The 13816-nt window shown below is 37.5% G+C and overlaps 1 protein-coding gene across 1 annotated transcript in view; it reads right to left on the bottom strand.

The window, feature by feature from the left end:
• Window positions 1–5163: 5163 nt before the first annotated feature.
• The window catches only part of ALG6 (ALG6 alpha-1,3-glucosyltransferase), a gene marked incomplete at both ends in the record, with an annotated part of 29897 nt that continues 21244 nt past the window's right edge, over window positions 5164–13816 (bottom strand). Inside the window, 5 exons of the mRNA XM_080691968.1 lie at window positions 5164–5361; window positions 7406–7604; window positions 7730–7798; window positions 9213–9283; window positions 13293–13377. Coding sequence (XP_080548094.1) covers window positions 5164–5361; window positions 7406–7604; window positions 7730–7798; window positions 9213–9283; window positions 13293–13377 — 622 coding nt within the window. The remainder of the gene's footprint in view (window positions 5362–7405; window positions 7605–7729; window positions 7799–9212; window positions 9284–13292; window positions 13378–13816) is intronic.

Genomic DNA, 13816 nt, shown 5'->3' with positions numbered 1-13816 from the left:
TAGAGAAAGATATTTTCAAAGTTTTAAATTTCACTCATAAAATATGTGAACAATATGTATGTGTGTATGTGTGTGTTTTCCTGGGGATTGAACTCAGGGCATTCTGCCTCCAACCTACACCTAGCCCGCCCTATTTTTTTTGAACCAGGGTCTTGCTAGGTTGATGAGTCTCTCTACTTATTGAGGTGTCCTTGAACCTGTGATCCTCCTGTCTTAGCCTTCCAGGTACTGGGATTACAGGCATGAGCCACCATGCCTGTAATCTGTTTTGAACAGATTGTTCAGTAGACATCTAAACATGAAGTTGTTTTTGAACTAACTATATAGCCTCTGATTAATTTAAAGAACAGACCTTTTTTGTGGGGTGGTATGTGCTCCTTTCCAAATTATTTTAAGAATTAGCTTCAATTTCTCTTCATCTATGGTATTTGTATCACTATCTGTGTTGTCATTCATGAAATGGAGGGGAGAACCAGAGAATATCCCATATACTTTTGGGGGGTTTTTCTTTCTTTTTTTTTTTTTTTTTTTTTTTTTTTTCTTTTTTGGCAGGTCTGGAGATGGAACCCAGGGGCATTCTATCTCCGAGCTACACCCCCTGCCCTAATTTTTATTCTTTTTACTTTGAAACAGGGTCTCACTAAGTTAGAGGGTCTCACTAAGTAGCTGAGGCTCTCCGCAAACCGTGATCCTCATGGCTCAGCTTCCCAAATGCTGGTATTACAAGTGTGCGCACCATGCCTGGCTATGCTTTAAAAAAAAAAAAAAAGCACTGGGAATTAAAACCAGGGGCTCATGCATGCTAGACAAGTGCTCTTCTATTGACCTACATTCTAGCCCTGAATACCTCATATATTGAGAAGTTTTTTAATTTGGTAAAAATGTTGTATTTTTCTTGACCACTTCTATAGGAGGGAAAAAAAATGTTATCCATAAAATTTGAATGCCATCTGATTCATTATGTCATTAAAATAAAAATTTTATATGAAAATATGAAACAGTTCAACAAATTAAGGTTGAAAATAACTCATTTTCTAGTTAGAGTGACTTTAGATACATATCTTAAAATGAAGGGTTTTTTTAAAAAAAACTACTTATAAAGGGCATATGTACAAAACAGTTAAACCTAATTGTCTTTAGTAACAATTTTTAGCTTAAATAGATTTTTTAAGATAATCTGTCTGCTAAATATTGAGTACTTTAAAATATACTTAAAAGAAATCAGATGCTTTCCCTAATATGTGAGAGTTAGGGAGAAATGGGTCATAGGAGGAACTCTTGAAAAAGGAAATCCTATAGAGGAGCAAACAAGACAACCTAAAGGAGGAGAAAGGAGGGGGGAAGAGGAAAATCTCTAAAACACACAATGTACTTAAACATATCGAAGTCAATCACTAAGCCAAGCAAGGGAAGGAGGGACGGGGAGGGAATGGGGTTGGAATTGGGTAGGGGTTAAATCAGCGATGAGTACATGTTTGTACACACAAGTTTTTTACCCCAATATGATGTTTGAATATAATGCACCAATAAAAAAATTTTAAAGGAAAAAAAAAGAACTTGCAATGTGGCATACACAGAGAAATATCACAGAAAATAAAAAATCAGATGCTTTCCCTAATATACAAAAACTAGGAAGAAATGGGTAATAGGAGATCTAGTCGAAGAAAGGGCCCTATGGAGGAGCAATTAAGATGACCAATCAGAAGGGATGGGATGGGGGAGGATGGAATCTCTTTAAAACACATGATATACATAAACAAATATGTCAAAGTTAATCACCAAATCAAGCATGGGGTCGAGGGAGGGGGAGGGAATGGGATGGGGATTGGATAGAGGCTAATTGGATGATGTGTGCTTGTATATCCTCACAAGTCTTGTATTCCATTGTGATGTTTGACTACAATACACCAATATATATAAATATATATAATAAAATATATATTAAAAAATAAAATATACTTAAAAGGATTGCTCTAGCATCAAATACCTTAGGATAGAGGCCAAAGCATTTTATAAAGTAACCTACATTAGTTAGGAAACAGAGGGTTAAGAAATAGATAGCTGTCATATGTAATCCAAGTTATGTAGGTATGTGCTTAATGCTGTTAAACCAGTTACTGTACGTTTGACCTCTTGATATACTAAGCTTTTGCCTTTCAGAACAGCTGGGTCTGCTAAGAATCATTTCCCAGTTCTCTTCATTGTAGATCAGATGACTCTCGCTTTATCACCCTTGGAGGCTGCATGAAGGACAAAGCAGAAAGATCCACACACAAAACTAATGTTTATATGGGGGGAAGGGAGGGGGGTATACTTGGCCCTGATCTTCTGATGAACGTAACAGAAGAGAGACCAATTGAGACTTGAAGCCACTGCATTACTCCAACCATTATTTAGTTATAACCTATCCATCTCTTACTCTCTTTTGAACAGAGAGGCTTCTTTGGCTCTCCTGACTTTTGTAAATGTTTTACTTCCTTAGTTGTGGTTTATCATTTGGACAGAATGCTACATCGGGGATTTTTCTCCCCTCCCAAAGGCCTCAAGGGAAATGACTTCTGTATGCCTCATATATGATACATGAACACATACCTATTCTTTTCATTGCCTCAAGAAGCAAACCTAAGTTTATTGGCAGTGGACCAAACTGTACTCAGAAATGTCTCTTTCTCCTAAAATGTACTTGATAATAACATAAAAGGGTTCATTTGTTGAGTACATTAATGAAGAAAGTGAGAAAACTTTATATATTTTTGTATAACCTAAATATATATTAAAACGTCCCTATAATCCTGAGTTTAGCTGAAAAATACTTTATTTCAAATGCCACAGAAGTGACATATGAAGTAGCTTACTTCTGTGACTTATGTATTTTTAGTACCTTAGAACCTAATTCCTCTAAATTTAAAGTAAATGTACTGGGTTCTAATAACTGAGAGATACTAGACTTATGATCACTATAAAACTTCTTAAAAGCTACAGTGTAACAGTGTGATTAGATTAAATCATCTAAGAAATATTGTTTGCAGAATTTACCTGATATCTGAATAGAGATGCCACATTATACTGATGTGTAGTAATACTTTTTTATTTCAAGTAAATTTCTCTACTCCTACTTGGCATTTCCTTATCACTAATTTATTAAATCAACACTTTTGATTGAACTGAAGTATACTCTTACAAGTTTGTTTTTTTTTTTAAGTAAGGCTATAGTAGCCAGCCAAGATGCTGACATTTGGGCACAGTGTTACAGATGGCGACCATGGGCAGCCGAGTTCCTGCTGATTCGGCAGCGACTCAAGGCTGCTTCTCTGCTGACCTGCCCTTTGAGTCTTTATACCGTTTGCTTTGAGAAAGAAATACTTCTCGATTTTTGCCTTGTCTAAACCCAATTCCTTTATCATACTTAGAAACAGCCTGTGTGTGTTCCTCTGTATATGGGTTTGACTTACATTTTCTAAAATACACCACCACAACTTGGAGGTAGAATGTCCTTAGGTTCAATCCCCAGCACCACAAAAAAATAAAAGATAAATTCCTCAAAAACCAAAATAAAATATACCGCTACTTTATATGCTTTATGGCTACCTTATGAAATGAATATATTCTCTGAAAGAAGGAACTTAATGGTAAAATGTCTTATTTTAATCACAGAGACCTTTAGATGGGAAGCTACAGCATGGCTACAATATTCTTACCAGTTGTACTGTATAGTAAACATGAACTTCTGCTTGTGTGAGGGACCCCATATTAACAGGACAATGCCACACACAGCATGCAGAGCTTCTCAGTCAATCGAGGCCAGTGGTGACCTTCAGCCAGACTGACAAAGAGAAGAGTGAAATCCTACATAAGCTTGACACGTAGACCTAATGAGTGAAGACATTTCAAACCACTTGAACTTCAGAAAATTCATTTTGTAAATGGATCCAAGTAAATCTTCACTCTTGGAAATTAACAAAAATATAATTTAAAAATACCACTTAAACTATTTGCCTTGTTAAAACACACACATACAAAAAAAAAGAAAACTTTAAATTTAACTGGTCGTTGTGGAGCAGGCTTGTAATCCTAATACTTGGGAAGCTAAGAAAGGATTGCAGGTTTGAGGACAGCCTTAGCAATGTAGCAAGCCCTGTTTTAAAAACAAAAAACAGCCTGTCGTGGTAGCACATGCTTGTAGTCCCAGTACTTGGAAGGCTGAGACAGGAGAATCGTAGGTTCGAGACCAGCCTCAACTACTTAGTGAGGCCCTCCACATCCTAGTGAGACCTTATTTCCAAATAAAGAATAAAAAATAAGCCGGGCGTGGTGGCGCATGCTTGTAATCTCAGCATTAGGGAGGCTGAGACCGGAGGATCGCGGTTCGCAGACAGCCTCAGCTACTCGGTGTGCCCCTCTGTAACTTAGTGAGACCCTGTTTCAAAATAAAGAATAAAAATAAGGCAGAGGGTGTAGCTCGGAGATCAAATGCTCCTGGGTTCCATCCCCAGATCCGCAAAAAAAAAAAAAAAAAAAAAAGAATAAAAAATAGGGTTGGGGGTATAGCTCAGAGATAAGGATGCCCCTGAATTCAATCTCTACTATCTCAGAAAAATAAGAATAAGGGGCTAGTAGTGTAGCTCAGGGATAGAATGCCCCTGAGTTCAATCCCCAGTAACATCACACACATACACACCCCCTTCAAATCTGCATGTTCGAAGACAAACTTCAAGTAGCTTAATGTACCCTCTCAGCAATTTAAAAGATGATCCCCAAGTTAATTCCCTGAGAACGAATCTAAACAATGAAATAAACACGTGTATGCTAAGATGCAAGAAAACTAAGTTGAATAAAATTAATAATTTCCTTTAAAAAGGGAGATTTGATTTTCCCAGTAAACTTAATATGTTCGCTTTTTTCCCAGACATAATTTATACAGTACATTTCCTAAGTAAATAGTGACACTAAGGACATTTTTCTCTTACCACTTGAATAGCTGTATTAATAAAACTATAATATGTTTTAGCCCAACAATACTTAGAAAATAAAAGCTTCCATTGGTCTTTGGTCCTCATATACATTTATTTTGAGTAGGCAACAATGACTTTTTACCATTTCCATGATTCTCAAAGTAATCGATTATTTTATTTATACATTTTTAAAAGTTCGCATTGGTTTGAGCTAGTTGATTTTCCTTCGATTTCTTCCATTTTTGGAATCCCACAAAATTATAATGTTAAAGTAGACCAAGAAGAACAGAAAGTTCAAGCAGGATACAAAACACACCAATACAGAAAATAAGTCTGGTAATTTCTGAGGAGGATCCAGTGTGACAGTCATCAGCGTCAGAAGGACCATGATAATTACTGAGGTGAGAAACTATAAGGAAAAAATACATTACTGGGTAGTATAGGAGGCAAAATGTAAATGCACTAATAACAGTGATTTGTAGCTATTATAGATTTGTGTGTGTGTGGGTCTAGGGATGGAACCCAGGGGCATTCGACCTCCGAGCTACACCCCCTGCCCTACTTTTTATTCTTTATTTTGAAACTGGGTCTCACTGAGTTGCAGAGGGCCTCACTAAGTAGCTGAGGCTGTCTGCGAACCACAATCCTCCAGGTCTCAGCCTCCCGAATGCTGGGATTACAAGCGTGCGCCACCACGCCCGGCTTGATTTGTAGCTATTATAAATGAGCAGAACCGAAAGCGTGGTGTGGGGGGAAGGGATTGAGGGACCCAATCACTTTTTTTTTTTTTTTTGCAGTACTGGGGGTACCAAAAAAAGTTTTGTTTACTTAGGGAAATATTACATAAAACCACAAGGTCACATTTAATTTAATGCCAAAATGAGTAGTAAAAATAATTATCACATTTATTTATTTATTTATTTATTTATTTATTTATTTATTTATTTATTTATTTATTTTTGGTGGTACTAGGGTTCCTGGAAACCTTTCTACCTCCCAGACCTATTTTATACTTTTTTATTTGGAAACAGGGTCTCTTAAGCCAGCCGGCTGGCTTCGAACTTGCGTAATCCTCCTGTCTCTGCCTCCCAAGCGCAGGGATTACAAGCGTGCGCCACCACGCCCAGCTATCACATTTATTTTTAATAAATTTTTTTATCTAGACCAATGTACAATAAACTTTCAACAGTAATGAAATATTCTATAAATTCATACTTCAATACAACAGCTACTAGCCACACATGGCTACTCAGCATTTAAATGTGCCTACTATGGCTGAGTTTATACTATTTCATTTTAATTTAAAATTCTATGTGTGCAGTGGCTACTGTAGTAGACAGCTCAGCTCTAGATTGTTAGACATGGGCAAGCCAGATACTACTTATTTTTATCCCTAGCACCACACTTACATCTCTAAAAGCTATGTGAGTGAATGTAGACACGAGCAGAGAAAAACAGTGATTTTCCTAAAGGAAGTGGGACATAAATGGAACCCTAAGGATGCCATTATGAAAATACTGGTAAGATCTGAGTAGAGACGAACGTAGTGGACCTTCCAGCTGAATACTTAGGCTTATAAACGGGTATAACAAAGGTGCAAGTATCCTCCAAAGGGAAAATCCCTGAGGTAACTTGGTGACGATTAAAAACTTCTGAGTTTAAATTACTCATTACAAGATCATAAGCATGAAGCTGTAATCCAACGGCACTAGTGTCCTTTATGAAAAGGAACCGACACCAGAGATTTCTCACCATGTGCACACAAAGTAGGTGCCATGGGCAACACAGCAAGAAGGTGGCGATGTAAACCTATTAAAAAGCAGCCCTGACGGCATTTGGATCTTGGACTTCCAGCCTCCAGTACCAGGAGGAGTCAATTTTAGGCCACCACCCTGATACTGTGTTATGGCAGCCTGAGCTAACAATGACATTCCATTTGTACGAAAGGTCCAGAGTGTAGAGACAAAAAGTGGATTGGTGGCTGTTGGGGGGGGGGGGGTTGGACATGAGAGTATAATGAGGAGTGACTGATCATGAATACAGGGTTTCTTTGGTAATAATCTAGCTGGGCGTGGTGGTGCACGTTTGTAATCCCAGCATTCGGGAGGCTGAGACTGGAGGATCACAGTTTGTGGACAGCCTCCGCTACTTAGTGAGGCCCTCCACAACTTAATGAGACCCTGTTTCAAAATAAACAATAAAAAAATAGGGCAGAGAGTGTAGCTCGGAGGTTGAATCCCCCTGGGTTCCATCCCCAGACCCCCCCAAAAAAATCTAATACTAGATTATGATAATTGTACATATATCTGTGTATGTACTTAAACATACTAAAATATGTAGACTAAATATGCCATGTGAATATCTCAAAAGCTATAAAAGAAAAAAGATACTTCAATAATTTGAAAAACTAGGGCACTCTAGGAAATGTACCATTTCTTAAACACTGAACTTACCAAATATTGTATAATTCTGGGAAGAAATGTGAAATGTGGAAGATATTTCCTTATAGAAACGGAAAAGGATTTCAATTGCAATTCTTCTTCAGAAGTTTTTTCGAATATTGGAAAGAAGGTTGCACAGGCTATGAAAAATGCCATCACTGTGACAATGGAGGGCATCAGGAGTTCATCCTTCAGGAGAAGAGGCAGCATGCTGCAAAGGACAACAGGAAAAACCACAGCACAGTCATCGGACTATAATCACTTGGTAAAAACGAGTTTTAAATGAGCTTATAAAAATCATATTAAGTATGTTATATAGAAATTGGTTTGACTCACCTAAATGTTGACACAAGTAAAAACCACGTAGCCATAAAAGGAATTTCATTTAAAACTAAGCACACTGGCCTAAAATGACAAAGAAAAAATATTTTAATGTTACAGAAAATAATTTCAACTCCCATTTATAAAAAATATAAACACGTTTTATCCACCTGATTTTCAAAGGTAGTTATAAAAGGACTCAATAGACTAAGTCTAGTCTCAAGATGTCAACTCCTCATGACTGGAAAACCCCTGCTTCCAGTGTCAGTAGTGAACATGTTTTCTCTATCTATCTTACAATAGCGCCTTAAGGAAAGGATCAGGGAGAACAGATCTGAACATTCAAAGAAAGCAAGCTCTTCCATTTATTTCATTCTAGTTAATAAATATGAAATAAATTCCCAAGATAGTTGTTTTCAAACTTCTGTTTTATGATTTTCCATGTTACCTATGACTCAGCTAAGTTAAAACCTAAAGTTATGACACATAAGATTGTCATGCAGCCGGGTGTGGTGGCGCACGCTTGTAATCCCCGCGCTTGGGAGGCGGAGACAGGAGGATCGCGCAGGTTCGAAGCCAGCCACGCTGGCTTAGGAGACCCTGTTTCCAAAAAATAAAATAGGTCTGGGAGTGTATCCCGGAGGTAGAAGGGCTTCCAGGAACCCCAGTACCACAAAAAAAAAAAAAGATTGTCATGCTGAAGAAACGACAACAGACCCGAGTTATAAAGGGAACAAGTTGATGATGATTGGATGAAAAATGAGTAGGTAGAATGTCCCTGGGTTCCATCCCCAGTACCACAAAGAAGAAAAAAGAAAGAAAGGGGGTAATAGCTCAGTGGTAGAGGACCCCTGGGTTCAATCCCCAGCACCACAAAAAATTAAAAAATTCTATTTTTTTCCAAAGACAAAAATAAAGGTTTATTTAGGAAAGTGAGAATACATGGTCAGGGAAAATGCAAGCCACCTTGAAAGTGTGAGAGCAGCCAAATAAATTCTTAAAAAGCAAAGATGATAAACTCCAACCCAAGAAAAGCCTCTTTGGAGCAGGTCTGGGGATGGAGCCCAGTGGCATTCAACCTCTGAGCTACACCTCCTGGCCTATTTTTTACTCTTCATTGTGAAACCGGGTCTCACTGAGTTGCAGAGGGCCTCACTAAGTATCTGAGGCTGTCTGCAAACCACGATCCTCCAGTCTCAGCCTCTCAAATGCTGGGATTAAAAGTGTGCGCCGCCACGCCCGGCTAGAAAAATTTTTTTACATCTTTTGTTCTTCGTACACATGAAGAAACAGGAAGAGATAAGAAACAATTATGTCAATAATTCTGTCAGTTTTTGGTAAAATACATTTTAGAAGATCATTAAGATATTCTGAAAAATAACAATTATATAAAAATTATTTTAGCTTTATTTTACATTTAATTATATTCAAATTATAAATTTATGTATATGTTATAAACACACAATAATAAACGTATACTTCAGACATTTTTACTTACAATGATACCAAGAGAATGGACTTTTCATGGACTTGGAAAGAAAACAAAAAGAATGACAGCGCACAGCTAACCTTTAAGAAAAAGGGGGGAGGAATAAGATATGATAATTTGTAAAATATATCCATTTAATCATGAGTCTAAAAACCATTTCAAATGTAATATGAACATTTGTTATAGTGTCTATCTAGAAGTAAAATACAAATGTAGAATATGCATAATATTTTAATTTTAAAATGAAAAGACGTTTTCAAAACATGATAAAGCTATAGATAACCATCTAAAACAAGTTCATTGCGATTCAGTTACTAACATACAAAACTACTAAAAATTTCAGAGACAACAACTACCCCTTCTCTTTCCCTTGGAATCTGACAGTTGAAATTAAAAAGCTGTCAAAATCTAAAACTGGTCAAAATCTAAAATTGACAAAACAAATCTGTTTGCAGTGTTTTTAAAAGATGCATGAATGTCAATAAAATATAGTACATGTTTTATAAATCATGTGTTATTTAAGGGGGGCTAAATAAATTACTTAGAAGCTAGGCGTGGTGGCATAAGCTTATAATCCCAGTACTTGGGAGGCTGAGACAGGAAGATCGCAGGTTCGCAGCCAGCCTCAGCTATTTAGGCCCTGTTTCAAAATACAGAATAAAAAATAGGACTGGGGGTGTAGCACAAAGGTAAAATGCCCCCAGGTTCAATCCTCAGTACCACAAAAGATAAATAACTTAGATCTATTTTCAGAAAATTATATTCTGCATATTAGACATATGTCTATATATATCCATCCAGTTGTTCAAACAAAACACTAAATTACTATCTTGTATACCTCGTACATCTAATTCATCAGCAAATCCTATCTACAACACTCCTAAACAGAACATAGTCTCCTCTCCATTCTCCTTGGCTAAGGGTGGCAAAGTGGTCTAAGCCACAGGCATCTTTCTCCTGAACCAGGGCAATAACTTCCTAATTGGCAACCCTCCATCCCTATGCAGTCCATTCTCCAAACAGCCACCATATCATCATATGTTAATTTCTATATTTGGAATTGCCGCTGGCTTCCCATTACACTTGAAATAAAATCCAAGCTCCTGCGAGGTCTTCCTCTTGTAGCTCACTGGCTGCTGCTCCCCTCCCTTGCTTCACACCTGTGCCTTTAAGCATGCTTATAAGCATGTTGAATGTGTTCTGCCTTAAAGAAAACTTGATTTGTAATTTCAAGGCCTAGGTCTTCTTGTGATTGGCTCTTTCTGTCTGGACATTCGTTTCCTGGCCCAATTGTGACTTCTCTGGAAAGGCTTCCCTAACTCCATCTAAAGTATTGTCCTCACTGGGCACAGTGGCATGTGCTTGTGGCCCCAGAGACTCGGGAGGATGAGGGCGAGGATCGCTTGAGCCCAGGAGTGCCAGGCCAGCCCAGGCAACACAATGAGACCACGCCTTAGAAAAAACCTGAATTCATAAATAAAAAGAGTGTCCTTTAACCCCACCCCGTCAGCTCTTTTCACATAGCACTGCTGTTTTCTTTTCTTTTGTGGCACTCATTACTGTCAGATAGCTTCTTAAGTGACTTATGTAATTTCCCATCTCCTGCCAATAGCATGAGAGGCCCTGAGGAAGACAGCAGTGATGTGGTTTGTGACTCACTCACAGGTAAGTACCTAGAAGAGGACCTGGCACAGTAGAGGACAATCACTAAATACTACTTGAATAAAGCAGACATAAATCATTGTGCTGCTACAGATGTATTAGTAATCACATGATCAGTGATCTCAATTATAGATTATCATAGATATACTTCAACTGGATAATTATGATGTTTTTAAAGCTCTAAGAAGTACAAAATCAGAATTCAAACAAGCGCCAAAAAAACCAAAATAACAAAATCACTGTTTTAGCATAGTAGATTTGTATTAAAATATAGCAAACAATAAAATTAGAAAACTGAGAAATGTTTTGTTTTGTGTTCTTTGCAGTCCTAAAAATAATCATCTCTAACTGCTACAGTTACTCACACTCTAAAGTTCTATTCCATTATCTTTGAAATACACATTTATTTTCCATGTTATTTCCTAGAAAAATAACACAATATCCATAAATTTGAAAATATTTCAAGTTAGGCCTATTGAAGACATCAGAGCATTACTAACCCTATCCATCCTGTTCTAAACAACCTAACGAATATTAACAATAGATGACTTAATATGCTTAGAGTTCATTCACAGAATGAAACCAGAGAAATTATCCATCAAAGGTACCAAAGCTGGGTGTGAGGCACATGCCTGTAATCCCAGTACGTGGCTCACCAGAGGACTGCAGGTTCAAGGATAGCCTCAGCAAGTAGTGAGACTCTCTAGTGAGACCCTGTTTCAAAATAAAAATAACATAAAATTTTAAAATAGGAGTGGGGGTGTAGCTCAGAGATAGAATGCCTCTGGGTTCAATCCCCAGTACTGCCCCCAAAAAAGGTAATAAAAAAAAAAAACAGGAACAGGAAAATACTCTTGCCCTGGACAATGAGATGCACTTTTGATTCATTTCACTGTCTGACTTGTTTTTAGCCTACAATGCATGTAAACAGCATTTATTCTTCTATTATTCTTCTACTCAGAATAGAAGCCCTAAGTTCTAAAATGTTGTCCTCCTATAAATCCACTGAGGTTACTATTTTCACAAACTAACTGTTCTTGGTACTTTAAAGGCTATTTTTAAATGTCACTTTATAGACCAAAGCACACATAGTAACTAAAATGTAAATGCCAGAGATATATAACCAGGAGGATTTTAAAAGCCCACTCAGAAAAGCCCTAAACTATAGGAAATATGCCCCATCCATTTTCACACGGACATAAGTCATCTTCCTAAAACAGGAATCTGCCCCTTCCACTTCCCCAAAACTTTTTTGGCTCCTCTGGCATGCAAATGAATCTCCAAACCTTTCAACCAGAAATCCAAAGTCTTTTGAAATCTGATGTGTTGTTTTAGATCCTTATTTCTCACTATATCCCCACCTATCCTCAACACACACACACACACACACACACACACACACACACACACACACACACACACACACAATTTTACTGTTAATAGCTGCTCCCAGAACGTCTCCTGTCCTTTCCTACTACTGTCCTTTCAAATTCTTCTGGTCCTGAATTTCTTTTCTGCTATGTAACCTCCTGTTCCAAATCTTACCCAGCTTTCAAAATCTGGCTCAAATCCCACTTGCTCTCAGCAGCTGTCTAAAATCTTCCCCCCAAGATGCTATCTCTCTTTCCCACACCATCACAGGACTTGATTTGTACCTGACAGAACTCAGCACCATCTGTCTGGCTGCATAATCACTTAAGCATATGTTCATCACCACTACCTTCTCTGCATTCCCTCACTAACCAATATAAAACAGGAGGTTAATAGTTGGTGAAGTAAACTGAGAACAGGCTGAGCAATCTAGTGCCCACCACAGCATCTCAGTATGGGAGACACTCAACAAATGTCTAGAAATAATGAAACGATCCAAAAAAATCTTGATCAAAGCAAGAAATTTTTTTCCTTTTTTTTGGGGGGGGGGGAATGAAACCCAGGGGTATTCTATCTCTGAGCTATACCCCCCAGCCCTATTTTATTCTTTTAATTTGAAACAGGGTCTAAGTTGCAGAGGGCCTCCCTAAACTGCTGAGGCTATCCTTGAACCTGTGATCCTCCTGTCTCAGGCTCGCAAGTATTGAAATTACAAGTGTACACCACCATACCCAGCTGTAAATATATATATGTGTGCGCGTGTGTGTGTATGTATATATATAATTTTTTTGGTACTGGGGGTGGAACCCAGGGGCTTTCTACCTCCGGACTATACTCCCAGACCTATTTTATACTTTTATTTGGAAACAGGGTCTTACTAAGTTGCTGAGAGCCACACTAAGTAGCTGAAGCTGGCTTCAAACCTGTGCAATCTTCCTGTCTCAGCCTCCCAAGCGCGGGGATTACAAGTGTGCACCACCACGCCTGGCATTGTCAATATTTTTTAAAAGATCAGTAGTAGCAAGAATTAAGTATTTTAAGTAATGATAAACTTACCAGAGTAAATTTGAATCCTTTGGGAGTGGGCTGAAGTACTAATTTTATACATGCAGGAAGCAAGCTCAAAAATGTAAAACAAAAGCTAAAAAATTAATAAAAATAAAATATTAGTTTTCTCTGTAGATATATAAATCTATTAAAGCAAAGAAATACTTTTTAAAATATAAAGATCACATCAATAGGTTGATTTTAAATTAGAGTTTATTACATGTAAATATAAAAACAAGTAACATTTAAATAAAGTTTATACATTGGAATATGCATACACTTGTATACATGGTTACATAATACAGAACAAACCACTTACTAAATACTGCTTATGTTATTTAAGTATTTAATATCATGTACAGAAAGGATACAAAGACACATGGTTGGAGATCAATTATCAAGCACTCAAAATAAGAAGACATAACCAGGCATAATGAGACAATTATTGTGTGTGTGTGTGTGTGTGTGTGTGTGTGTGTGTGTGTGTTACTGTGGGTGGGACCCAGGGGCTTTTCTACCTCTGGGCTATACTC

The sequence above is a fragment of the Muscardinus avellanarius genome, assembly GCF_963383645.1.
Source record: "Muscardinus avellanarius genome assembly, chromosome: 3".
NCBI classification, from domain to species: Eukaryota; Metazoa; Chordata; class Mammalia; order Rodentia; family Gliridae; genus Muscardinus; species Muscardinus avellanarius.
This window is presented reverse-complemented; position numbering and strand designations above follow the sequence as displayed.